Raw genomic sequence first — 25589 nt, 5'->3', positions numbered from 1 at the left:
GTGTTTTTTGGACTCTCCAACTACTGTAAGACTCCATTGGAGAGTTCTCATTTGTATGTCATTTGAACTAGCCTTTGATATCTGAAAGGACGGTGTACGTCCTTTCAAGATACCATGTGCCAAACGAAGCCCTTTTGGCAACTGCCATCATTATCTCCAGGCAGGCATTGCTGTGTCAAGGGTGACATCTCAGCCAGAAGGCAGAGGCTGAGCTCGTCTTGTTGCACCAGCTCCCAAAAGAAGCCAAGAAAGGGAGCTGGAACAACAAACCACCCCAACACCCAGGAAAGCGTTCTTCATGACAGAAGGCTAGAAAATGACCCAACATCCTTGTGGCCCAGAACCCCTCTAGAAAATCACTGTTCCATAAAAAAGAGAAACACATGGGAAGTTCCAAGGAGAGGCAATGCCCATGGCCCGTGTACTTGAGAGACGGCCTGACCGCTCCGGGGAAGACACGCACCGACGGAACCCCTTGGGAAACAGCAGTGATAGTCCTCACCGTCGTAAGGGTTTCCTCTGGGGACAACCTGCCCGGGGCACCACACGAGGGAGCAGACCGGCTTCTCTTCCTCTGCCCCCACACCATTCACTCATGAAGGCAGCTCAGGTGTTCTCATGCCCTGCCTGCCTGCCTGCCTGGCTCATCCGTGAGCTGTGACCACCTACAGGGCAGGACTCCACCTTCTCCTCTCTGTGTACCGTGAATCTGCACACAGTGGGCTTGCAGAACCTTAGGAGACTTGAGCCATTCCCACTCGAGCCAGAACCCTCCCCAGGAAGGAAAACAGCTGTGGAGTCATTTTGGCCCCAGCACTGGTTCGAAAGCCTGGCGCCTCCTACAGCCTCTACGGTGTGAAGAGGGAGGTCCCTTCTGACAGAGCTTTCCGGGTCTCAGATCTAAGCTGTTGTTTCACTGTCAGCTGTGTCTCTTCCGTTGCAGCCAGGTGGGCCACGCTGCTCCAAAGGAGCTCACAAGCTGAGTTTCAAGGGAGGTATAGAGAGGACAGGGATGGCTACAACGTACTGCAAACTGAGTGAGGGTCCCCACAATCCTCAGCAAAGGTCTGTGGTGTGCAAGTGGGGAGTAGAGGGCCCCCAAGTTCCAAAGGAAGGGAGGTAGTCGGGAGCTAAAGCCCTTGGCCGCTGTGGTAGTAGCTGCAGATGGCAGCTCGTCCACAGTGCACTTCGAATGAGGTCATATGAGCGGGACTCTGGAAATGGCTCCGAAATCGGGAGAAAGGGGTCAGGGTATGTGGGAATCCGGCGGGGGTGGGGGGTGGATGAAGGAAGGTGTCCCTCCTCTCTCCAGTGCAATTTGGTTTGGTGAGTCTCAAAGCTACCAGATGGCACTTCCCAAGTCAGGCCCCCGCAGGAATCAGGGTGGGCTGCGTGCCTCGGCCCCTGCCACAGGGACAAGCCACACCAGTGGCCTCCCTGAGCTCCAGTGGCCGGATCTGGGGGTTCTGTCTGGGTGCACACCTCCTTGCTGTGGCCAAGTTCCCCCCTTCTCTGAGCACCAGCTTCATCCTCTCGAATGAGGACATCGATTGCTACCTTGGCACGTTACTCTCTTCATCCTGTGAAGACTCATTAGGCTTATCCTACAATTACTAGCTGGCCCGAAGAGATATCTCCTGAATCCAGATTAAGCTGGAGTCTCCCAGGCTCATCTGGCATGTCTTCCCTGAAGTCTGCCAAAACCCACACCCTTGCATTTCCAGGGACTCCCCTTAGCCAGCTGGGCAGAAAACCCAGCATGGTTCAAACAAGCTGACAGACAAGCGGGAGAGGACTCACGGGCAGACGGCTTCCCTCAGGTCTCGGGTGGAGCTCTGGGACCACAGCAGCAACGGGCCATCCCAGGCCCTGGGCTCAGCAGCGCCCTCATTCTCAGGCCGGCGGCTCTGCCCTGAGGGGAGCAGGAAGGTCACCAACTGCCGCAGGCGGGCCTCACGCCCCTCCCACTGCTGGAGCCTGACCTCCCCCGGCCCCACCCCTTCCCCTACCCCAGCAGGACGACAGCTCGTCTTCCCCTGGCTTCCAACGGGAGGCCCGGCCCTGGGCCCCGATTGGGCACTGCCCCAGCCCGGAGCCAATCACAGTGGCCAGGGAGGTGGAACGCACCGATTGGCCAGGGCCAGGTCATGTGACCATACTCCCCAGGAAACTCAAATATTACCAAGGTTCCCTAAGAAACCAATGAACAGAATTATCCAGTAAAGGCAAACCGTGCTTTTTAATGAGGCCAATGTCACAGAAAAAAAAAAAATGCTTCACAATGAACTGCTCAAGGAAGCTACTAAATAAACTTTCAGAAAAGTTTAGTAGTTTTTTTTTTTTTTTAATAGGGTGACGGAGAGCTATACCTTTCCCGTCTATGTGAATTTAGGTTTAAACTAGATTTCCCTTGGCTATTATATAAGACAGAAAAGCCCACATCCCCCCCTTTCACTCCCCCCCACCCCCAAAAAGTGTTTTAATCTATAGAATTTTTGTGTCCTCAGTTGTGTCTGATTCGCGGCAACTCACGAACTCTACACAGCCAGGCTCTTCCGTCCATGGAATTCAGGGCAATTTTTTCTGTCCCAGTAAATGCCCACCCTGGGTGATCCAAAGGCAAGGGCTCAGAGGCTCCTGAGAGACTAACTCCTTTCAGCTGAGCACAGAGCTGGCTCCTCACTGGGATGCCTGTGGCCTGGGGCTCCCTGAGGGGAGAGCAGCACTCGCCCCACCGTGTGGTCACTGCTGGAAGTGCAGGCTGCTCCTCACTCCCCCTTGACAGTGTCCCTGAGGGCAGAACAGTGTGAATCGAATCAAGGTGGAAATGCAAACTCCAATGCAACCAAACTCCCCACAAGGTCTCTAAAACCACTCAGGAACAGGGAATTGGAAACTGCAGGGGATGACAGGAATGGAGATGGAGACTTGACACCTTACACCGAGTTCACTTCCAGTTATCCCTAGACAAACTTTCCATGAAAACTTGTCACAAATCTCGAAGAACAATGAGCAGAAACCGGACACGTGCTTTGAGTCTTCACACACAAAACTAAAAGCCAGTCCACAAAAAAAAAAAACCCAGAGAATACAGTGGACTTTGCAAAATCAAAGATATCTACTGTGGGAAAGACCTCATGACAAAAGCAAAAGACAGGTCATACATCGCGAGACGAATGAGTGGAAACACAAAGCTTATCAAGGATGTGTCTCCAAACAGACAAAGAACACCAACGCAACAAGCCTGTGAAAACTAGGGAAAGGTCTGAAGGGACACCAGACTGAGGAAGACACACACAGAGGATCCCGGATGATGTCCAGCACTGAGGGCCTGAAGAAACAACGGTCTAGTTGCACCCCCTCAGGCCTGTGTGACCGTGGATGAGGCCTCTGTTTCCCGGTGGCTCTGAGAGATGGACAGGGAGGAAGGGGAAGAGAAGTCACTTGCATTTCTAATACTCACAGCAAAGTCTTCCAACGAGAAGGGAATTATCACCCCCACTGACAATGCCATTCACTGAAGTGATACCCACCAGTCCATCTAACCCAGAAGGGAAGGATGGACCTGTTCTCACAAAACGGCGAGAGATGGAAGAAGGAAGATCAAGCCCACACCAATCACTGGAAAGAGAAGCTGTGCTCAGGGCTTGAAAGAATTCCTATTGGGAAAATGATGTCACAGCCCCACAAGGCAATCCACAGCTTCGATGCTATTCCTCCCAAAATGCCAATGCATTTTCGCACCGAACAAAGAATTGCAAAAGGGGTACGGAGACAGAAAAGAGCCTAAACTGTCAATACAATCCGACGAAAAAGCCCCGATACGGACATCCAAGGTTGTGTGAAAGGAAATTAGACGACCAAACTAGGATCCTCAGGAGAGTATCGGAGAAGACAATGGCGACCCACTCCAGTACTCTTGCCTGGAAAACGTCCTGGACGGAGGAGCCTGGTAGGCTGCAGGCCATGGGGTCACGCAGAGTCAGACACGACTGAAGTGACTTAGCCGCAGCAGCAGCAGCAGGACAGTATGCTATTGGGAATACAACAACACACACAGATCCAGATCGATGGAATAAAGTGGAGGGTCCAGAAACAAACCCCAGCATCCATGGTCAACTCATCTCTGACACAGAAGGGGAGAATATCCAAATGGGAACAAGAAAGCCTCTTCAATCAATGTCCATGGGAAAACCAGACAGCTACATCTGAAGAACGCTATTGGTTTTGATCTCATACCACCTCAATATAGGGGGAAAACCTCACCCTAAAGACTGATGTCATGAGATAGATAGAAAGAAGCGTAGGTCAAAGGCTCCTTGACATCAGAGTCTCCTTGCCATTTGCTGGGCGGAGGTCGAAATGGGTCTCTTCAAGTAAGGCAAAGAGGTACACGAAGTACACCCATGGGTTTCCATCCAATGGAACCTCTTCACAACAGAGAAGCTAAGCATTCACAAATGCAAAAGATAGGAAACAGAACATGAGAGACTCCTTGCAAGTGGTGTATCTGAGAAGGGGTTCATATGGAAAGAGACGAAGAATGCACAGCACTCAGATTCCAAGAAACAACACCACCACCACCCTTGACCCTTCCCCCATGACCAACTCCGACCTAAAGCCTTTCTCTCCCTCTAACCTATCCCTAAAACATAACCCTCATCTAATCATATACATGTGCATCCCTAGCATCCATCCATCCACACACGAGAGAAAGAGGAAGACACAGACGGAACTGAGAAAGGAAAAGAGAGGGACACAGCCAGAGAGAGACACGGAACCAAAGAGAGGAAAGGAGTCGACGGTCCAGACTTTTCCTCAATCTGCCTCGAAGGTAGAAGCAATGACAGCGCCCTTCCACCCCAGAAGGGGGGAAAGGACGGAAGGTTTGGAGAGGAAAAGACAAGAACGCAGGGAGCCATTAGAAGCTCAGCCACCCGCAGAAGCCGAGCTGGGACACTTGAACAGAATCTCAATGGAAACAGAGGAGCAGAAAGTTGGCTACTCTTTTCTATAAGAGAGGGAGACCTTCGAGTCTTCCTTTCGGTCCTCCAACTTGGATGCGGGGTCTCAAAACAGTCAGGAGGGGGAGTGCCTTTTCCTGGGTACCACGGCACATCCAGGCCTCGTTCTGCCCCATTCTGTGCTGTGTCAGCCCTGGATGGAATCTTTCTTTCTGAAGTCTCAGCGCACAAGCTCCACGTGATATCGGCCCCAGGTGGAAAGGCATGGAGCTGCTCGTAGGCCGACAGACCTAGGAAGCAGATGGGAGAATGACCACCACTCTGCAGATGGAGAGACTGGGGCAACCCTGAGGGGCATATGCTTGTCCAGGGCCACACCACTTATGAGAAGAAGGAGCCTGGTCTGAGAGCAGTGGGGTCCTCGGAGCTCAGGCCCTGGCTGAACCCAGGCCTCCCCAGGGCTGTGGGCTGGGCTGTGTGGGTGTCACTGTGCCTGCACATGGCCTAAGGGGGGTGGTCGAGCAGTCAGAAACCCAGAGATTCCCTTGGGAAGTTTTGGGGAAGGGACCTCAGCACGAACCCCAGGAGATGATGTCACCTGCCGGCAACAGAACCCAACAGAACCCGCAGCCCGGGTATCCAGGCCTCCAGAGCGGAGAGGAGCCCCCAGCCAGTTCACTGGCTGCCAGGATGTTCTGCTGTTTGCCCCTGCCCAGAGGCCGGGGCCTCAGGAGTGCTCACAGGCAGTGTGCGCGGGCACCCTGTCGACGTTGGCTCAGGACACCCCCGAGAGGCCTCTGGCCCTTTGCCCGGAGAAACAGAAAGGTAACACGGGGAGCCCCAGGACGGACCAGGCCGCCTCTCCCATGCCACCCGGAAACACCGGGTCCTTTGCCTGTGTGTGTGGATGCGGGTTTCTTGGGGTGTGTCTCCCTCAAGGAAGCCCAGGCGGATGTGGGGTCAGAAGCCTGCGGACAAGTTGTGTCCACACCCCAGGGGAGAGCAGGCTGGGCGGGATGGGGAGAGTGCGGGCAGCGGCGGCCGCCCAGGCGGACCTCACACCCTCAGGTGGGACTCTTTCCTCCCGGGTGGGGATCTGAGCAGACACACGTCTCTGACCCTTCTGGGAAGAGAAGTTCGAGCAGGCAGAAGCAGCGGCTCCACTGCCCAGGCCCAGCTCGGAAAACTCCTAGCATGGCTGGCTGACGGTCACTGTCGTTGCAGAGCTTCCCACGTGATGAGGCCGAGGACGGGGACACCCCATCCACCTCCCGGAGGGAGGGGTCGGAGCACCACCCCCCCGCCCGTGAGGCCCAGTGCAGGCTCCAGGTGAGCGTGCCCACGGAGGCATCAGCCCCACCGGGGGAGAAGCGGAGGCGGGGAAGGCCTGCTGCCGAGACACCGCCCAGGATACACCCGGCGGCCCAGTCTGAGGCTGCCACGGAGCTCAGCACACCCGGCTCCGACCCAGAGTCCCGAGAACCCCGGCCTCTGAGGCAGCAGGAGGACCTGGAGCCCAGCACGCCAGAGCACAGAGGTGAGGACGCTGGGGCTGGTGCACGGGAGTGTGTGGGGAGGGGGTGCTGAGCTACACAGGGACGAGTCCCCGAAAGCTGCTGCTGGGCCTGCAGCAAGCGCTGGCCTCACACCCCCCGCCCCCCATCTTGCACACTTCAGTCCCAAAAGACATCCGACGCTGGGTATTCTTTGGGAATCTCTTGGAAGCTTTCTGTCCCGGGAGACGCACATGCCAAGGCTGGCCTGTGGGCAAACTTTGCTTCTCCCCCAGCTCTAGCACTGGCCTCCAACTGGAACCAGGCTCCGCTTCCCAGACCTGTCCCTACAGAGGTGCTGGCTCCAGGTGCAGGACCCAGGGATCCACCGAGGGCAGATGGAGAACCGAGACTTGCCCTCGCAGAGACACCAGGCCAGCTGGGTACTGGCCAGCACACCGGGCAGATCGGATCTCCATGCCTGCAGGACCCCCAGCCCCAGGCACTGATGTCCCACCCCCTCAGCCAGAACCTCCACCTCCACGTGCACCTCTACCTGCTCGGGCTCTGGCAGGAGAACCCGAGGCAGAGGAGGAGTCACCGCCTCGGCAGGGAGAGCCTGCCCTGGCTCCCGCGCAACACCCAGACGCCCACGATGACTCACCCACCCCTGCAGGGAGAACGAGCCCCCGCTCTGGACAGACACCCAGAGCCCTTGCCGGAAACACCACGTCCAGGGGAGCGGTCGGCTCTGCAGCCTCCATCCCCGTCTGCTCACCGTGGACGCTGGCAACTCGGTCTGCCCCCAGGGGACATGGAGTTCCTTTCCCCTGAACTGCTTTGCATTTGGTTTGTTTCCACCTTTCTGGTGATGTTTTATTTTTTGTATGGTTTCCTGTACTTTTGTTGGTTAAGTTGGGATTAGTAAACTTTTTCATCATTGTTGCAATTTGGGAACACTGTTGTGTAACTCTGGTGATACTGTGTTACCATCACCACTTTGTAGTTTCAGACCCGTTTGATCTTTACGCCCCACCCCCCCAACAAAGCCTGGATTCAAGGCAAGCACGCCCTGTTCATCCCTTCCCCCGATCCTGAACACAATTTCATCCTTTCTTTGTGCATTCCTTCCTATATTCTTGGTGTCCCCAATCAATGACTCTCAGTGAAATGACTGACGGAGTGTTTTTTGGACTCTCCAACTACTGTAAGACTCCATTGGAGAGTTCTCATTTGTATGTCATTTGAACTAGCCTTTGATATCTGAAAGGACGGTGTACGTCCTTTCAAGATACCATGTGCCAAACGAAGCCCTTTTGGCAACTGCCATCATTATCTCCAGGCAGGCATTGCTGTGTCAAGGGTGACATCTCAGCCAGAAGGCAGAGGCTGAGCTCGTCTTGTTGCACCAGCTCCCAAAAGAAGCCAAGAAAGGGAGCTGGAACAACAAACCACCCCAACACCCAGGAAAGCGTTCTTCATGACAGAAGGCTAGAAAATGACCCAACATCCTTGTGGCCCAGAACCCCTCTAGAAAATCACTGTTCCATAAAAAAGAGAAACACATGGGAAGTTCCAAGGAGAGGCAATGCCCATGGCCCGTGTACTTGAGAGACGGCCTGACCGCTCCGGGGAAGACACGCACCGACGGAACCCCTTGGGAAACAGCAGTGATAGTCCTCACCGTCGTAAGGGTTTCCTCTGGGGACAACCTGCCCGGGGCACCACACGAGGGAGCAGACCGGCTTCTCTTCCTCTGCCCCCACACCATTCACTCATGAAGGCAGCTCAGGTGTTCTCATGCCCTGCCTGCCTGCCTGCCTGGCTCATCCGTGAGCTGTGACCACCTACAGGGCAGGACTCCACCTTCTCCTCTCTGTGTACCGTGAATCTGCACACAGTGGGCTTGCAGAACCTTAGGAGACTTGAGCCATTCCCACTCGAGCCAGAACCCTCCCCAGGAAGGAAAACAGCTGTGGAGTCATTTTGGCCCCAGCACTGGTTCGAAAGCCTGGCGCCTCCTACAGCCTCTACGGTGTGAAGAGGGAGGTCCCTTCTGACAGAGCTTTCCGGGTCTCAGATCTAAGCTGTTGTTTCACTGTCAGCTGTGTCTCTTCCGTTGCAGCCAGGTGGGCCACGCTGCTCCAAAGGAGCTCACAAGCTGAGTTTCAAGGGAGGTATAGAGAGGACAGGGATGGCTACAACGTACTGCAAACTGAGTGAGGGTCCCCACAATCCTCAGCAAAGGTCTGTGGTGTGCAAGTGGGGAGTAGAGGGCCCCCAAGTTCCAAAGGAAGGGAGGTAGTCGGGAGCTAAAGCCCTTGGCCGCTGTGGTAGTAGCTGCAGATGGCAGCTCGTCCACAGTGCACTTCGAATGAGGTCATATGAGCGGGACTCTGGAAATGGCTCCGAAATCGGGAGAAAGGGGTCAGGGTATGTGGGAATCCGGCGGGGGTGGGGGGTGGATGAAGGAAGGTGTCCCTCCTCTCTCCAGTGCAATTTGGTTTGGTGAGTCTCAAAGCTACCAGATGGCACTTCCCAAGTCAGGCCCCCGCAGGAATCAGGGTGGGCTGCGTGCCTCGGCCCCTGCCACAGGGACAAGCCACACCAGTGGCCTCCCTGAGCTCCAGTGGCCGGATCTGGGGGTTCTGTCTGGGTGCACACCTCCTTGCTGTGGCCAAGTTCCCCCCTTCTCTGAGCACCAGCTTCATCCTCTCGAATGAGGACATCGATTGCTACCTTGGCACGTTACTCTCTTCATCCTGTGAAGACTCATTAGGCTTATCCTACAATTACTAGCTGGCCCGAAGAGATATCTCCTGAATCCAGATTAAGCTGGAGTCTCCCAGGCTCATCTGGCATGTCTTCCCTGAAGTCTGCCAAAACCCACACCCTTGCATTTCCAGGGACTCCCCTTAGCCAGCTGGGCAGAAAACCCAGCATGGTTCAAACAAGCTGACAGACAAGCGGGAGAGGACTCACGGGCAGACGGCTTCCCTCAGGTCTCGGGTGGAGCTCTGGGACCACAGCAGCAACGGGCCATCCCAGGCCCTGGGCTCAGCAGCGCCCTCATTCTCAGGCCTGCGGCTCTGCCCTGAGGGGAGCAGGAAGGTCACCAACTGCCGCAGGCGGGCCTCACGCCCCTCCCACTGCTGGAGCCTGACCTCCCCCGGCCCCACCCCTTCCCCTACCCCAGCAGGACGACAGCTCGTCTTCCCCTGGCTTCCAACGGGAGGCCCGGCCCTGGGCCCCGATTGGGCACTGCCCCAGCCCGGAGCCAATCACAGTGGCCAGGGAGGTGGAACGCACCGATTGGCCAGGGCCAGGTCATGTGACCATACTCCCCAGGAAACTCAAATATTACCAAGGTTCCCTAAGAAACCAATGAACAGAATTATCCAGTAAAGGCAAACCGTGCTTTTTAATGAGGCCAATGTCACAGAAAAAAAAAAAAATGCTTCACAATGAACTGCTCAAGGAAGCTACTAAATAAACTTTCAGAAAAGTTTAGTAGTTTTTTTTTTTTTTTTTTAATAGGGTGACGGAGAGCTATACCTTTCCCGTCTATGTGAATTTAGGTTTAAACTAGATTTCCCTTGGCTATTATATAAGACAAAAAAGCCCACATCCCTCCCTTTCACTCCCCCCCACCCCCAAAAAGTGTTTTAATCTATAGAATTTTTGTGTCCTCAGTTGTGTCTGATTCGCGGCAACTCACGAACTCTACACAGCCAGGCTCTTCCGTCCATGGAATTCAGGGCAATTTTTTCTGTCCCAGTAAATGCCCACCCTGGGTGATCCAAAGGCAAGGGCTCAGAGGCTCCTGAGAGACTAACTCCTTTCAGCTGAGCACAGAGCTGGCTCCTCACTGGGATGCCTGTGGCCTGGGGCTCCCTGAGGGGAGAGCAGCACTCGCCCCACCGTGTGGTCACTGCTGGAAGTGCAGGCTGCTCCTCACTCCCCCTTGACAGTGTCCCTGAGGGCAGAACAGTGTGAATCGAATCAAGGTGGAAATGCAAACTCCAATGAAACCAAACTCCCCACAAGGTCTCTAAAACCACTCAGGAACAGGGAATTGGAAACTGCAGGGGATGACAGGAATGGAGATGGAGACTTGACACCTTACACCGAGTTCACTTCCAGTTATCCCTAGACAAACTTTCCATGAAAACTTGTCACAAATCTCGAAGAACAATGAGCAGAAACCGGACACGTGCTTTGAGTCTTCACACACAAAACTAAAAGCCAGTCCACAAAAAAAAAAAAAAACCCAGAGAATACAGTGGACTTTGCAAAATCAAAGATATCTACTGTGGGAAAGACCTCATGACAAAAGCAAAAGACAGGTCATACATCGCGAGACGAATGAGTGGAAACACAAAGCTTATCAAGGATGTGTCTCCAAACAGACAAAGAACACCAACACAACAAGCCTGTGAAAACTAGGGAAAGGTCTGAAGGGACACCAGACTGAGGAAGACACACACAGAGGATCCCGGATGATGTCCAGCACTGAGGGCCTGAAGAAACAACAGTCTAGTTGCACCCCCTCAGGCCTGTGTGACCGTGGATGAGGCCTCTGTTTCCCGGTGGCTCTGAGAGATGGACAGGGAGGAAGGGGAAGAGAAGTCACTTGCATTTCTAATACTCACAGCAAAGTCTTCCAACGAGAAGGGAATTATCACCCCCACTGACAATGCCATTCACTGAAGTGATACCCACCAGTCCATCTAACCCAGAAGGGAAGGATGGACCTGTTCTCACAAAACGGCGAGAGATGGAAGAAGGAAGATCAAGCCCACACCAATCACTGGAAAGAGAAGCTGTGCTCAGGGCTTGAAAGAATTCCTATTGGGAAAATGATGTCACAGCCCCACAAGGCAATCCACAGCTTCGATGCTATTCCTCCCAAAATGCCAATGCATTTTCGCACCGAACAAAGAATTGCAAAAGGGGTACGGAGACAGAAAAGAGCCTAAACTGTCAATACAATCCGACGAAAAAGCCCCGATACGGACATCCAAGGTTGTGTGAAAGGAAATTAGACGACCAAACTAGGATCCTCAGGAGAGTATCGGAGAAGACAATGGCAACCCACTCCAGTACTCTTGCCTGGAAAACGTCCTGGACGGAGGAGCCTGGTAGGCTGCAGGCCATGGGGTCACGCAGAGTCAGACACGACTGAAGTGACTTAGCCGCAGCAGCAGCAGCAGGACAGTATGCTATTGGGAATACAACAACACACACAGATCCAGATCGATGGAATAAAGTGGAGGGTCCAGAAACAAACCCCAGCATCCATGGTCAACTCATCTCTGACACAGAAGGGGAGAATATCCAAATGGGAACAAGAAAGCCTCTTCAATCAATGTCCATGGGAAAACCAGACAGCTACATCTGAAGAACGCTATTGGTTTTGATCTCATACCACCTCAATATAGGGGGAAAACCTCACCCTAAAGACTGATGTCATGAGATAGATAGAAAGAAGCGTAGGTCAAAGGCTCCTTGACATCAGAGTCTCCTTGCCATTTGCTGGGCGGAGGTCGAAATGGGTCTCTTCAAGTAAGGCAAAGAGGTACACGAAGTACACCCATGGGTTTCCATCCAATGGAACCTCTTCACAACAGAGAAGCTAAGCATTCACAAATGCAAAAGATAGGAAACAGAACATGAGAGACTCCTTGCAAGTGGTGTATCTGAGAAGGGGTTCATATGGAAAGAGACGAAGAATGCACAGCACTCAGATTCCAAGAAACAACACCACCACCACCCTTGACCCTTCCCCCATGACCAACTCCGACCTAAAGCCTTTCTCTCCCTCTAACCTATCCCTAAAACATAACCCTCATCTAATCATATACATGTGCATCCCTAGCATCCATCCATCCACACACGAGAGAGAAAGAGGAAGACACAGACGGAACTGAGAAAGGAAAAGAGAGGGACACAGCCAGAGAGAGACACGGAACCAAAGAGAGGAAAGGAGTCGACGGTCCAGACTTTTCCTCAATCTGCCTCGAAGGTAGAAGCAATGACAGCGCCCTTCCACCCCAGAAGGGGGGAAAGGACGGAAGGTTTGGAGAGGAAAAGACAAGAACGCAGGGAGCCATTAGAAGCTCAGCCACCCGCAGAAGCCGAGCTGGGACACTTGAACAGAATCTCAATGGAAACAGAGGAGCAGAAAGTTGGCTACTCTTTTCTATAAGAGAGGGAGACCTTCGAGTCTTCCTTTCGGTCCTCCAACTTGGATGCGGGGTCTCAAAACAGTCAGGAGGGGGAGTGCCTTTTCCTGGGTACCACGGCACATCCAGGCCTCGTTCTGCCCCATTCTGTGCTGTGTCAGCCCTGGATGGAATCTTTCTTTCTGAAGTCTCAGCGCACAAGCTCCACGTGATATCGGCCCCAGGTGGAAAGGCATGGAGCTGCTCGTAGGCCGACAGACCTAGGAAGCAGATGGGAGAATGACCACCACTCTGCAGATGGAGAGACTGGGGCAACCCTGAGGGGCATATGCTTGTCCAGGGCCACACCACTTATGAGAAGAAGGAGCCTGGTCTGAGAGCAGTGGGGTCCTCGGAGCTCAGGCCCTGGCTGAACCCAGGCCTCCCCAGGGCTGTGGGCTGGGCTGTGTGGGTGTCACTGTGCCTGCACATGGCCTAAGGGGGGTGGTCGAGCAGTCAGAAACCCAGAGATTCCCTTGGGAAGTTTTGGGGAAGGGACCTCAGCACGAACCCCAGGAGATGATGTCACCTGCCGGCAACAGAACCCAACAGAACCCGCAGCCCGGGTATCCAGGCCTCCAGAGCGGAGAGGAGCCCCCAGCCAGTTCACTGGCTGCCAGGATGTTCTGCTGTTTGCCCCTGCCCAGAGGCCGGGGCCTCAGGAGTGCTCACAGGCAGTGTGCGCGGGCACCCTGTCGACGTTGGCTCAGGACACCCCCGAGAGGCCTCTGGCCCTTTGCCCGGAGAAACAGAAAGGTAACACGGGGAGCCCCAGGACGGACCAGGCCGCCTCTCCCATGCCACCCGGAAACACCGGGTCCTTTGCCTGTGTGTGTGGATGCGGGTTTCTTGGGGTGTGTCTCCCTCAAGGAAGCCCAGGCGGATGTGGGGTCAGAAGCCTGCGGACAAGTTGTGTCCACACCCCAGGGGAGAGCAGGCTGGGCGGGATGGGGAGAGTGCGGGCAGCGGCGGCCGCCCAGGCGGACCTCACACCCTCAGGTGGGACTCTTTCCTCCCGGGTGGGGATCTGAGCAGACACACGTCTCTGACCCTTCTGGGAAGAGAAGTTCGAGCAGGCAGAAGCAGCGGCTCCACTGCCCAGGCCCAGCTCGGAAAACTCCTAGCATGGCTGGCTGACGGTCACTGTCGTTGCAGAGCTTCCCACGTGATGAGGCCGAGGACGGGGACACCCCATCCACCTCCCGGAGGGAGGGGTCGGAGCACCACCCCCCCGCCCGTGAGGCCCAGTGCAGGCTCCAGGTGAGCGTGCCCACGGAGGCATCAGCCCCACCGGGGGAGAAGCGGAGGCGGGGAAGGCCTGCTGCCGAGACACCGCCCAGGATACACCCGGCGGCCCAGTCTGAGGCTGCCACGGAGCTCAGCACACCCGGCTCCGACCCAGAGTCCCGAGAACCCCGGCCTCTGAGGCAGCAGGAGGACCTGGAGCCCAGCACGCCAGAGCACAGAGGTGAGGACGCTGGGGCTGGTGCACGGGAGTGTGTGGGGAGGGGGTGCTGAGCTACACAGGGACGAGTCCCCGAAAGCTGCTGCTGGGCCTGCAGCAAGCGCTGGCCTCACACCCCCCGCCCCCCATCTTGCACACTTCAGTCCCAAAAGACATCCGACGCTGGGTATTCTTTGGGAATCTCTTGGAAGCTTTCTGTCCCGGGAGACGCACATGCCAAGGCTGGCCTGTGGGCAAACTTTGCTTCTCCCCCAGCTCTAGCACTGGCCTCCAACTGGAACCAGGCTCCGCTTCCCAGACCTGTCCCTACAGAGGTGCTGGCTCCAGGTGCAGGACCCAGGGATCCACCGAGGGCAGATGGAGAACCGAGACTTGCCCTCGCAGAGACACCAGGCCAGCTGGGTACTGGCCAGCACACCGGGCAGATCGGATCTCCATGCCTGCAGGACCCCCAGCCCCAGGCACTGATGTCCCACCCCCTCAGCCAGAACCTCCACCTCCACGTGCACCTCTACCTGCTCGGGCTCTGGCAGGAGAACCCGAGGCAGAGGAGGAGTCACCGCCTCGGCAGGGAGAGCCTGCCCTGGCTCCCGCGCAACACCCAGACGCCCACGATGACTCACCCACCCCTGCAGGGAGAACGAGCCCCCGCTCTGGACAGACACCCAGAGCCCTTGCCGGAAACACCACGTCCAGGGGAGCGGTCGGCTCTGCAGCCTCCATCCCCGTCTGCTCACCGTGGACGCTGGCAACTCGGTCTGCCCCCAGGGGACATGGAGTTCCTTTCCCCTGAACTGCTTTGCATTTGCTTTGTTTCCACCTTTCTGGTGATGTTTTATTTTTTGTATGGTTTCCTGTACTTTTGTTGGTTAAGTTGGGATTAGTAAACTTTTTCATCATTGTTGCAATTTGGGAACACTGTTGTGTAACTCTGGTGATACTGTGTTACCATCACCACTTTGTAGTTTCAGACCCGTTTGATCTTTACGCCCCACCCCCCCAACAAAGCCTGGATTCAAGGCAAGCACGCCCTGTTCATCCCTTCCCCCGATCCTGAACACAATTTCATCCTTTCTTTGTGCATTCCTTCCTATATTCTTGGTGTCCCCAATCAATGACTCTCAGTGAAATGACTGACGGAGTGTTTTTTGGACTCTCCAACTACTGTAAGACTCCATTGGAGAGTTCTCATTTTTATGTCATTTGAACTAGCCTTTGATATCTGAAAGGACGGTGTACGTCCTTTCAAGATACCATGTGCCAAACGAAGCCCTTTTGGCAACTGCCATCATTATCTCCAGGCAGGCATTGCTGTGTCAAGGGTGACATCTCAGCCAGAAGGCAGAGGCTGAGCTCGTCTTGTTGCACCAGCTCCCAAAAGAAGCCAAGAAAGGGAGCTGGAACAACAAACCACCCCAACACCCAGGAAAGCGTTCTTCATGACAGAAGGCTAGAAAATGACCCAACATCCTTGTGGCCCAGAACCCCTCTAGAAAATCACTGTTCCATAAAAAAGAGAAACACATGGGAAGTTCCAAGGAGAGGCAATGCCCATGGCCCGTGTACTTGAGAGACGGCCTGACCGCTCCGGGGAAGACACGCACCGACGGAACCCCTTGGGAAACAGCAGTGATAGTCCTCACCGTCGTAAGGGTTTCCTCTGGGGACAACCTGCCCGGGGCACCACACGAGGGAGCAGACCGGCTTCTCTTCCTCTGCCCCCACACCATTCACTCATGAAGGCAGCTCAGGTGTTCTCATGCCCTGCCTGCCTGCCTGCCTGGCTCATCCGTGAGCTGTGACCACCTACAGGGCAGGACTCCACCTTCTCCTCTCTGTGTACCGTGAATCTGCACACAGTGGGCTTGCAGAACCTTAGGAGACTTGAGCCATTCCCACTCGAGCCAGAACCCTCCCCAGGAAGGAAAACAGCTGTGGAGTCATTTTGGCCCCAGCACTGGTTCGAAAGCCTGGCGCCTCCTACAGCCTCTACGGTGTGAAGAGGGAGGTCCCTTCTGACAGAGCTTTCCGGGTCTCAGATCTAAGCTGTTGTTTCACTGTCAGCTGTGTCTCTTCCGTTGCAGCCAGGTGGGCCACGCTGCTCCAAAGGAGCTCACAAGCTGAGTTTCAAGGGAGGTATAGAGAGGACAGGGATGGCTACAACGTACTGCAAACTGAGTGAGGGTCCCCACAATCCTCAGCAAAGGTCTGTGGTGTGCAAGTGGGGAGTAGAGGGCCCCCAAGTTCCAAAGGAAGGGAGGTAGTCGGGAGCTAAAGCCCTTGGCCGCTGTGGTAGTAGCTGCAGATGGCAGCTCGTCCACAGTGCACTTCGAATGAGGTCATATGAGCGGGACTCTGGAAATGGCTCCGAAATCGGGAGAAAGGGGTCAGGGTATGTGGGAATCCGGCGGGGGTGGGGGGTGGATGAAGGAAGGTGTCCCTCCTCTCTCCAGTGCAATTTGGTTTGGTGAGTCTCAAAGCTACCAGATGGCACTTCCCAAGTCAGGCCCCCGCAGGAATCAGGGTGGGCTGCGTGCCTCGGCCCCTGCCACAGGGACAAGCCACACCAGTGGCCTCCCTGAGCTCCAGTGGCCGGATCTGGGGGTTCTGTCTGGGTGCACACCTCCTTGCTGTGGCCAAGTTCCCCCCTTCTCTGAGCACCAGCTTCATCCTCTCGAATGAGGACATCGATTGCTACCTTGGCACGTTACTCTCTTCATCCTGTGAAGACTCATTAGGCTTATCCTACAATTACTAGCTGGCCCGAAGAGATATCTCCTGAATCCAGATTAAGCTGGAGTCTCCCAGGCTCATCTGGCATGTCTTCCCTGAAGTCTGCCAAAACCCACACCCTTGCATTTCCAGGGACTCCCCTTAGCCAGCTGGGCAGAAAACCCAGCATGGTTCAAACAAGCTGACAGACAAGCGGGAGAGGACTCACGGGCAGACGGCTTCCCTCAGGTCTCGGGTGGAGCTCTGGGACCACAGCAGCAACGGGCCATCCCAGGCCCTGGGCTCAGCAGCGCCCTCATTCTCAGGCCGGTGGCTCTGCCCTGAGGGGAGCAGGAAGGTCACCAACTGCCGCAGGCGGGCCTCACGCCCCTCCCACTGCTGGAGCCTGACCTCCCCCGGCCCCACCCCTTCCCCTACCCCAGCAGGACGACAGCTCGTCTTCCCCTGGCTTCCAACGGGAGGCCCGGCCCTGGGCCCCGATTGGGCACTGCCCCAGCCCGGAGCCAATCACAGTGGCCAGGGAGGTGGAACGCACCGATTGGCCAGGGCCAGGTCATGTGACCATACTCCCCAGGAAACTCAAATATTACCAAGGTTCCCTAAGAAACCAATGAACAGAATTATCCAGTAAAGGCAAACCGTGCTTTTTAATGAGGCCAATGTCACAGAAAAAAAAAAAAAATGCTTCACAATGAACTGCTCAAGGAAGCTACTAAATAAACTTTCAGAAAAGTTTAGTAGTTTTTTTTTTTTTTTTAATAGGGTGACGGAGAGCTATACCTTTCCCGTCTATGTGAATTTAGGTTTAAACTAGATTTCCCTTGGCTATTATATAAGACAAAAAAGCCCACATCCCTCCCTTTCACTCCCCCCCACCCCCAAAAAGTGTTTTAATCTATAGAATTTTTGTGTCCTCAGTTGTGTCTGATTCGCGGCAACTCACGAACTCTACACAGCCAGGCTCTTCCGTCCATGGAATTCAGGGCAATTTTTTCTGTCCCAGTAAATGCCCACCCTGGGTGATCCAAAGGCAAGGGCTCAGAGGCTCCTGAGAGACTAACTCCTTTCAGCTGAGCACAGAGCTGGCTCCTCACTGGGATGCCTGTGGCCTGGGGCTCCCTGAGGGGAGAGCAGCACTCGCCCCACCGTGTGGTCACTGCTGGAAGTGCAGGCTGCTCCTCACTCCCCCTTGACAGTGTCCCTGAGGGCAGAACAGTGTGAATCGAATCAAGGTGGAAATGCAAACTCCAATGCAACCAAACTCCCCACAAGGTCTCTAAAACCACTCAGGAACAGGGAATTGGAAACTGCAGGGGATGACAGGAATGGAGATGGAGACTTGACACCTTACACCGAGTTCACTTCCAGTTATCCCTAGACAAACTTTCCATGAAAACTTGTCACAAATCTCGAAGAACAATGAGCAGAAACCGGACACGTGCTTTGAGTCTTCACACACAAAACTAAAAGCCAGTCCACAAAAAAAAACCCAGAGAATACAGTGGACTTTGCAAAATCAAAGATATCTACTGTGGGAAAGACCTCATGACAAAAGCAAAAGACAGGTCATACATCGCGAGACGAATGAGTGGAAACACAAAGCTTATCAAGGATGTGTCTCCAAACAGACAAAGAACACCAACACAACAAGCCTGTGAAAACTAGGGAAAGGTCTGAAGGGACACCAGACTGAGGAAGACACACACAGAGGATCCCGGATGATGTCCAGCACTGAGGGCCTGAAGAAACAACAGTCTAGTTGCACCCCCTCAGGCCTGTGTGACCGTGGATGAGGCCTCTGTTTCCCGGTGGCTCTGAGAGATGGACAGGGAGGAAGGGGAAGAGAAGTCACTTGCATTTCTAATACTCACAGCAAAGTCTTCCAACGAGAAGGGAATTATCACCCCCACTGACAATGCCATTCACTGAAGTGATACCCACTGACAATGCCATTCACTGAAGTGATACCCACCAGTCCATCTAACCCAGAAGGGAAGGATGGATCTGTTCTCACAAAACGGCGAGAGATGGAAGAAGGAAGATCAAGCCCACACCAATCACTGGAAAGAGAAGCTGTGCTCAGGGCTGGAAAGAATTCCTATTGGGAAAATGATGTCACAGCCCCACAAGGCAATCCACAGCTTCGATGCTATTCCTCCCAAAATGCCAATGCATTTTCGCACCGAACAAAGAATTGCAAAAGGGGTACGGAGACAGAAAAGAGCCTAAACTGTCAATACAATCCGACGAAAAAGCCCCGATACGGACATCCAAGGTTGTGTGAAAGGAAATTAGACGACCAAACTAGGATCCTCAGGAGAGTATCGGAGAAGGCAATGGCGACCCACTCCAGTACTCTTGCCTGGAAAACGTCCTGGACGGAGGAGCCTGGTAGGCTGCAGGCCATGGGGTCACGCAGAGTCAGACACGACTGAAGTGACTTAGCCGCAGCAGCAGCAGCAGGACAGTATGCTATTGGGAATACAACAACACACACAGATCCAGATCGATGGAATAAAGTGGAGGGTCCAGAAACAAACCCCAGCATCCATGGTCAACTCATCTCTGACACAGAAGGGGAGAATATCCAAATGGGAACAAGAAAGCCTCTTCAATCAATGTCCATGGGAAAACCAGACAGCTACATCTGAAGAACGCTATTGGTTTTGATCTCATACCACCTCAATATAGGGGGAAAACCTCACCCTAAAGACTGATGTCATGAGATAGCTAGAAAGAAGCGTAGGTCAAAGGCTCCTTAACATCAGAGTCTCCTTGCCATTTGCTGGGCGGAGGTCGAAATGGGTCTCTTCAAGTAAGGCAAAGAGGTACACGAAGTACACCCATGGGTTTCCATCCAATGGAACCTCTTCACAACAGAGAAGCTAAGCATTCACAAATGCAAAAGATAGGAAACAGAACATGAGAGACTCCTTGCAAGTGGTGTATCTGAGAAGGGGTTCATATGGAAAGAGACGAAGAATGCACAGCACTCAGATTCCAAGAAACAACACCACCACCACCCTTGACCCTTCCCCCATGACCAACTCCGACCTAAAGCCTTTCTCTCCCTCTAACCTATCCCTAAAACATAACCCTCATCTAATCATATACATGTGCATCCCTAGCATCCATCCATCCACACACGAGAGAGAAAGAGGAAGACACAGACGGAACTGAGAAAGGAAAAGAGAGGGACACAGCCAGAGAGAGACACGGAACCAAAGAGAGGAAAGGAGTCGACGGTCCAGACTTTTCCTCAATCTGCCTCGAAGGTAGAAGCAATGACAGCGCCCTTCCACCCCAGGAGGGGGAAAAGGACGGAAGGTTTGGAGAGGAAAAGACAAGAACGCAGGGAGCCATTAGAAGCTCAGCCACCCGCAGAAGCCGAGCTGGGACACTTGAACAGAATCTCAATGGAAACAGAGGAGCAGAAAGTTGGCTACTCTTTTCTATAAGAGAGGGAGACCTTCGAGTCTTCCTTTCGGTCCTCCAACTTGGATGCGGGGTCTCAAAACAGTCAGGAGGGGGAGTGCCTTTTCCTGGGTACCACGGCACATCCAGGCCTCGTTCTGCCCCATTCTGTGCTGTGTCAGCCCTGGATGGAATCTTTCTTTCTGAAGTCTCAGCGCACAAGCTCCACGTGATATCGGCCCCAGGTGGAAAGGCATGGAGCTGCTCGTAGGCCGACAGACCTAGGAAGCAGATGGGAGAATGACCACCACTCTGCAGATGGAGAGACTGGGGCAACCCTGAGGGGCATATGCTTGTCCAGGGCCACACCACTTATGAGAAGAAGGAGCCTGGTCTGAGAGCAGTGGGGTCCTCGGAGCTCAGGCCCTGGCTGAACCCAGGCCTCCCCAGGGCTGTGGGCTGGGCTGTGTGGGTGTCACTGTGCCTGCACATGGCCTAAGGGGGGTGGTCGAGCAGTCAGAAACCCAGAGATTCCCTTGGGAAGTTTTGGGGAAGGGACCTCAGCACGAACCCCAGGAGATGATGTCACCTGCCGGCAACAGAACCCAACAGAACCCGCAGCCCGGGTATCCAGGCCTCCAGAGCGGAGAGGAGCCCCCAGCCAGTTCACTGGCTGCCAGGATGTTCTGCTGTTTGCCCCTGCCCAGAGGCCGGGGCCTCAGGAGTGCTCACAGGCAGTGTGCGCGGGCACCCTGTCGACGTTGGCTCAGGACACCCCCGAGAGGCCTCTGGCCCTTTGCCCGGAGAAACAGAAAGGTAACACGGGGAGCCCCAGGACGGACCAGGCCGCCTCTCCCATGCCACCCGGAAACACCGGGTCCTTTGCCTGTGTGTGTGGATGCGGGTTTCTTGGGGTGTGTCTCCCTCAAGGAAGCCCAGGCGGATGTGGGGTCAGAAGCCTGCGGACAAGTTGTGTCCACACCCCAGGGGAGAGCAGGCTGGGCGGGATGGGGAGAGTGCGGGCAGCGGCGGCCGCCCAGGCGGACCTCACACCCTCAGGTGGGACTCTTTCCTCCCGGGTGGGGATCTGAGCAGACACACGTCTCTGACCCTTCTGGGAAGAGAAGTTCGAGCAGGCAGAAGCAGCGGCTCCACTGCCCAGGCCCAGCTCGGAAAACTCCTAGCATGGCTGGCTGACGGTCACTGTCGTTGCAGAGCTTCCCACGTGATGAGGCCGAGGACGGGGACACCCCATCCACCTCCCGGAGGGAGGGGTCGGAGCACCACCCCCCCGCCCGTGAGGCCCAGTGCAGGCTCCAGGTGAGCGTGCCCACGGAGGCATCAGCCCCACCGGGGGAGAAGCGGAGGCGGGGAAGGCCTGCTGCCGAGACACCGCCCAGGATACACCCGGCGGCCCAGTCTGAGGCTGCCACGGAGCTCAGCACACCCGGCTCCGACCCAGAGTCCCGAGAACCCCGGCCTCTGAGGCAGCAGGAGGACCTGGAGCCCAGCACGCCAGAGCACAGAGGTGAGGACGCTGGGGCTGGTGCACGGGAGTGTGTGGGGAGGGGGTGCTGAGCTACACAGGGACGAGTCCCCGAAAGCTGCTGCTGGGCCTGCAGCAAGCGCTGGCCTCACACCCCCCGCCCCCCATCTTGCACACTTCAGTCCCAAAAGACATCCGACGCTGGGTATTCTTTGGGAATCTCTTGGAAGCTTTCTGTCCCGGGAGACGCACATGCCAAGGCTGGCCTGTGGGCAAACTTTGCTTCTCCCCCAGCTCTAGCACTGGCCTCCAACTGGAACCAGGCTCCGCTTCCCAGACCTGTCCCTACAGAGGTGCTGGCTCCAGGTGCAGGACCCAGGGATCCACCGAGGGCAGATGGAGAACCGAGACTTGCCCTCGCAGAGACACCAGGCCAGCTGGGTACTGGCCAGCACACCGGGCAGATCGGATCTCCATGCCTGCAGGACCCCCAGCCCCAGGCACTGATGTCCCACCCCCTCAGCCAGAACCTCCACCTCCACGTGCACCTCTACCTGCTCGGGCTCTGGCAGGAGAACCCGAGGCAGAGGAGGAGTCACCGCCTCGGCAGGGAGAGCCTGCCCTGGCTCCCGCGCAACACCCAGACGCCCACGATGACTCACCCACCCCTGCAGGGAGAACGAGCCCCCGCTCTGGACAGACACCCAGAGCCCTTGCCGGAAACACCACGTCCAGGGGAGCGGTCGGCTCTGCAGCCTCCATCCCCGTCTGCTCACCGTGGACGCTGGCAACTCGGTCTGCCCCCAGGGGACATGGAGTTCCTTTCCCCTGAACTGCTTTGCATTTGCTTTGTTTCCACCTTTCTGGTGATGTTTTATTTTTTGTATGGTTTCCTGTACTTTTGTTGGTTAAGTTGGGATTAGTAAACTTTTTCATCATTGTTGCAATTTGGGAACACTGTTGTGTAACTCTGGTGATACTGTGTTACCATCACCACTTTGTAGTTTCAGACCCGTTTGATCTTTATGCCCCACCCCCCAACAAAGCCTGGATTCAAGGCAAGCACGCCCTGTTCATCCCTTCCCCCGATCCTGAACACAATTTCATCCTTTCTTTGTGCATTCCTTCCTATATTCTTGGTGTCCCCAATCAATGACTCTCAGTGAAATGACTGACGGAGTGTTTTTTGGACTCTCCAACTACTGTAAGACTCCATTGGAGAGTTCTCATTTGTATGTCATTTGAACTAGCCTTTGATATCTGAAAGGACGGTGTACGTCCTTTCAAGATACCATGTGCCAAACGAAGCCCTTTTGGCAACTGCCATCATTATCTCCAGGCAGGCATTGCTGTGTCAAGGGTGACATCTCAGCCAGAAGGCAGAGGCTGAGCTCGTCTTGTTGCACCAGCTCCCAAAAGAAGCCAAGAAAGGGAGCTGGAACAACAAACCACCCCAACACCCAGGAAAGCGTTCTTCATGACAGAAGGCTAGAAAATGACCCAACATCCTTGTGGCCCAGAACCCCTCTAGAAAATCACTGTTCCATAAAAAAGAGAAACACATGGGAAGTTCCAAGGAGAGGCAATGCCCATGGCCCGTGTACTTGAGAGACGGCCTGACCACTCCGGGGAAGACACGCACCGACGGAACCCCTTGGGAAACAGCAGTGATAGTCCTCACCGTCGTAAGGGTTTCCTCTGGGGACAACCTGCCCGGGGCACCACACGAGGGAGCAGACCGGCTTCTCTTCCTCTGCCCCCACACCATTCACTCATGAAGGCAGCTCAGGTGTTCTCATGCCCTGCCTGCCTGCCTGCCTGGCTCATCCGTGAGCTGTGACCACCTACAGGGCAGGACTCCACCTTCTCCTCTCTGTGTACCGTGAATCTGCACACAGTGGGCTTGCAGAACCTTAGGAGACTTGAGCCATTCCCACTCGAGCCAGAACCCTCCCCAGGAAGGAAAACAGCTGTGGAGTCATTTTGGCCCCAGCACTGGTTCGAAAGCCTGGCGCCTCCTACAGCCTCTACGGTGTGAAGAGGGAGGTCCCTTCTGACAGAGCTTTCCGGGTCTCAGATCTAAGCTGTTGTTTCACTGTCAGCTGTGTCTCTTCCGTTGCAGCCAGGTGGGCCACGCTGCTCCAAAGGAGCTCACAAGCTGAGTTTCAAGGGAGGTATAGAGAGGACAGGGATGGCTACAACGTACTGCAAACTGAGTGAGGGTCCCCACAATCCTCAGCAAAGGTCTGTGGTGTGCAAGTGGGGAGTAGAGGGCCCCCAAGTTCCAAAGGAAGGGAGGTAGTCGGGAGCTAAAGCCCTTGGCCGCTGTGGTAGTAGCTGCAGATGGCAGCTCGTCCACAGTGCACTTCGAATGAGGTCATATGAGCGGGACTCTGGAAATGGCTCCGAAATCAGGAGAAAGGGGTCAGGGTATGTGGGAATCCGGCGGGGGTGGGGGGTGGATGAAGGAAGGTGTCCCTCCTCTCTCCAGTGCAATTTGGTTTGGTGAGTCTCAAAGCTACCAGATGGCACTTCCCAAGTCAGGCCCCCGCAGGAATCAGGGTGGGCTGCGTGCCTCGGCCCCTGCCACAGGGACAAGCCACACCAGTGGCCTCCCTGAGCTCCAATGGCCGGATCTGGGGGTTCTGTCTGGGTGCACACCTCCTTGCTGTGGCCAAGTTCCCCCCTTCTCTGAGCACCAGCTTCATCCTCTCGAATGAGGACATCGATTGCTACCTTGGCACGTTACTCTCTTCATCCTGTGAAGACTCATTAGGCTTATCCTACAATTACTAGCTGGCCCGAAGAGATATCTCCTGAATCCAGATTAAGCTGGAGTCTCCCAGGCTCATCTGGCATGTCTTCCCTGAAGTCTGCCAAAACCCACACCCTTGCATTTCCAGGGACTCCCCTTAGCCAGCTGGGCAGAAAACCCAGCATGGTTCAAACAAGCTGACAGACAAGCGGGAGAGGACTCACGGGCAGACGGCTTCCCTCAGGTCTCGGGTGGAGCTCTGGGACCACAGCAGCAACGGGCCATCCCAGGCCCTGGGCTCAGCAGCGCCCTCATTCTCAGGCCGGCGGCTCTGCCCTGAGGGGAGCAGGAAGGTCACCAACTGCCGCAGGCGGGCCTCACGCCCCTCCCACTGCTGGAGCCTGACCTCCCCCGGCCCCACCCCTTCCCCTACCCCAGCAGGACGACAGCTCGTCTTCCCCTGGCTTCCAACGGGAGGCCCGGCCCTGGGCCCCGATTGGGCACTGCCCCAGCCCGGAGCCAATCACAGTGGCCAGGGAGGTGGAACGCACCGATTGGCCAGGGCCAGGTCATGTGACCATACTCCCCAGGAAACTCAAATATTACCAAGGTTCCCTAAGAAACCAATGAACAGAATTATCCAGTAAAGGCAAACCGTGCTTTTTAATGAGGCCAATGTCACAGAAAAAAAAAAAAAATGCTTCACAATGAACTGCTCAAGGAAGCTACTAAATAAACTTTCAGAAAAGTTTAGTAGTTTTTTTTTTTTTTTTAATAGGGTGACGGAGAGCTATACCTTTCCCGTCTATGTGAATTTAGGTTTAAACTAGATTTCCCTTGGCTATTATATAAGACAAAAAAGCCCACATCCCTCCCTTTCACTCCCCCCCACCCCCAAAAAGTGTTTTAATCTATAGAATTTTTGTGTCCTCAGTTGTGTCTGATTCGCGGCAACTCACGAACTCTACACAGCCAGGCTCTTCCGTCCATGGAATTCAGGGCAATTTTTTCTGTCCCAGTAAATGCCCACCCTGGGTGATCCAAAGGCAAGGGCT

At 55.0% G+C, this 25589-nt stretch overlaps 3 protein-coding genes and 1 long non-coding RNA gene across 4 annotated transcripts in view; 3 read left to right on the top strand and 1 right to left on the bottom strand.

Moving 5' to 3' along the window:
- Positions 1-5613: 5613 nt before the first annotated feature.
- On the top strand, positions 5614-7406 carry LOC145534081 (uncharacterized). Its single transcript, XM_081561450.1, has 3 exons — positions 5614-5789; positions 6189-6501; positions 6754-7406. Exons 1-3 carry the CDS (start codon positions 5655-5657, stop codon positions 7380-7382), a joined length of 1077 nt encoding a protein of 358 aa, XP_081417576.1. The 5' UTR covers positions 5614-5654; the 3' UTR covers positions 7383-7406.
- The window catches only part of LOC145534150 (uncharacterized), a 694441-nt gene continuing 676183 nt past the window's right edge, over positions 7332-25589 (bottom strand). The window contains exons 89-91 of the long non-coding RNA XR_014074276.1: positions 24759-24870; positions 17088-17199; positions 7332-9551 (exon numbers count right to left, since the gene is read on the bottom strand). This is a non-coding gene — a long non-coding RNA (uncharacterized LOC145534150). The remainder of the gene's footprint in view (positions 9552-17087; positions 17200-24758; positions 24871-25589) is intronic.
- LOC145534075 (uncharacterized) lies at positions 13262-15054 on the top strand. The gene is made up of 3 exons (XM_081561444.1): positions 13262-13437; positions 13837-14149; positions 14402-15054. The coding sequence occupies exons 1-3, from the start codon at positions 13303-13305 to the stop codon at positions 15028-15030; spliced, it is 1077 nt and encodes a 358-aa protein (XP_081417570.1). The 5' UTR covers positions 13262-13302; the 3' UTR covers positions 15031-15054.
- Positions 20772-22726, top strand: LOC145533940 (uncharacterized). Its single transcript, XM_081561290.1, has 3 exons — positions 20772-21109; positions 21509-21821; positions 22074-22726. Exons 1-3 carry the CDS (start codon positions 20873-20875, stop codon positions 22700-22702), a joined length of 1179 nt encoding a protein of 392 aa, XP_081417416.1. The 5' UTR covers positions 20772-20872; the 3' UTR covers positions 22703-22726.

The sequence above is a fragment of the Giraffa tippelskirchi genome, chromosome 14 (assembly GCF_054371585.1).
Source record: "Giraffa tippelskirchi isolate mGirTip1 chromosome 14, T2T-mGirTip1v1.2.pri, whole genome shotgun sequence".
In the NCBI taxonomy this organism is placed as follows: Eukaryota; Metazoa; Chordata; class Mammalia; order Artiodactyla; family Giraffidae; genus Giraffa; species Giraffa tippelskirchi.
This window is presented reverse-complemented; position numbering and strand designations above follow the sequence as displayed.

Excerpts from the sequence above, each read along its gene's own strand:
- LOC145534081 (XM_081561450.1), top strand. The coding sequence starts at position 5,655 with ATGTTCTGCTGTTTGCCCCTGCCCAGAGGCCGGGGCCTCAGGAGTGCT. Across the intron at positions 5,790-6,188 it reads TTGCCCGGAGAAACAGAAAG|AGCTTCCCACGTGATGAGGC; the intron begins GTAACACGGGGA and ends CTGTCGTTGCAG. Across the intron at positions 6,502-6,753 it reads CAGCACGCCAGAGCACAGAG|CTCTAGCACTGGCCTCCAAC; the intron begins GTGAGGACGCTG and ends CTTCTCCCCCAG.
- LOC145534075 (XM_081561444.1), top strand. The coding sequence starts at position 13,303 with ATGTTCTGCTGTTTGCCCCTGCCCAGAGGCCGGGGCCTCAGGAGTGCT. Across the intron at positions 13,438-13,836 it reads TTGCCCGGAGAAACAGAAAG|AGCTTCCCACGTGATGAGGC; the intron begins GTAACACGGGGA and ends CTGTCGTTGCAG. Across the intron at positions 14,150-14,401 it reads CAGCACGCCAGAGCACAGAG|CTCTAGCACTGGCCTCCAAC; the intron begins GTGAGGACGCTG and ends CTTCTCCCCCAG.
- LOC145533940 (XM_081561290.1), top strand. The coding sequence starts at position 20,873 with ATGATGTCACCTGCCGGCAACAGAACCCAACAGAACCCGCAGCCCGGG. Across the intron at positions 21,110-21,508 it reads TTGCCCGGAGAAACAGAAAG|AGCTTCCCACGTGATGAGGC; the intron begins GTAACACGGGGA and ends CTGTCGTTGCAG. Across the intron at positions 21,822-22,073 it reads CAGCACGCCAGAGCACAGAG|CTCTAGCACTGGCCTCCAAC; the intron begins GTGAGGACGCTG and ends CTTCTCCCCCAG.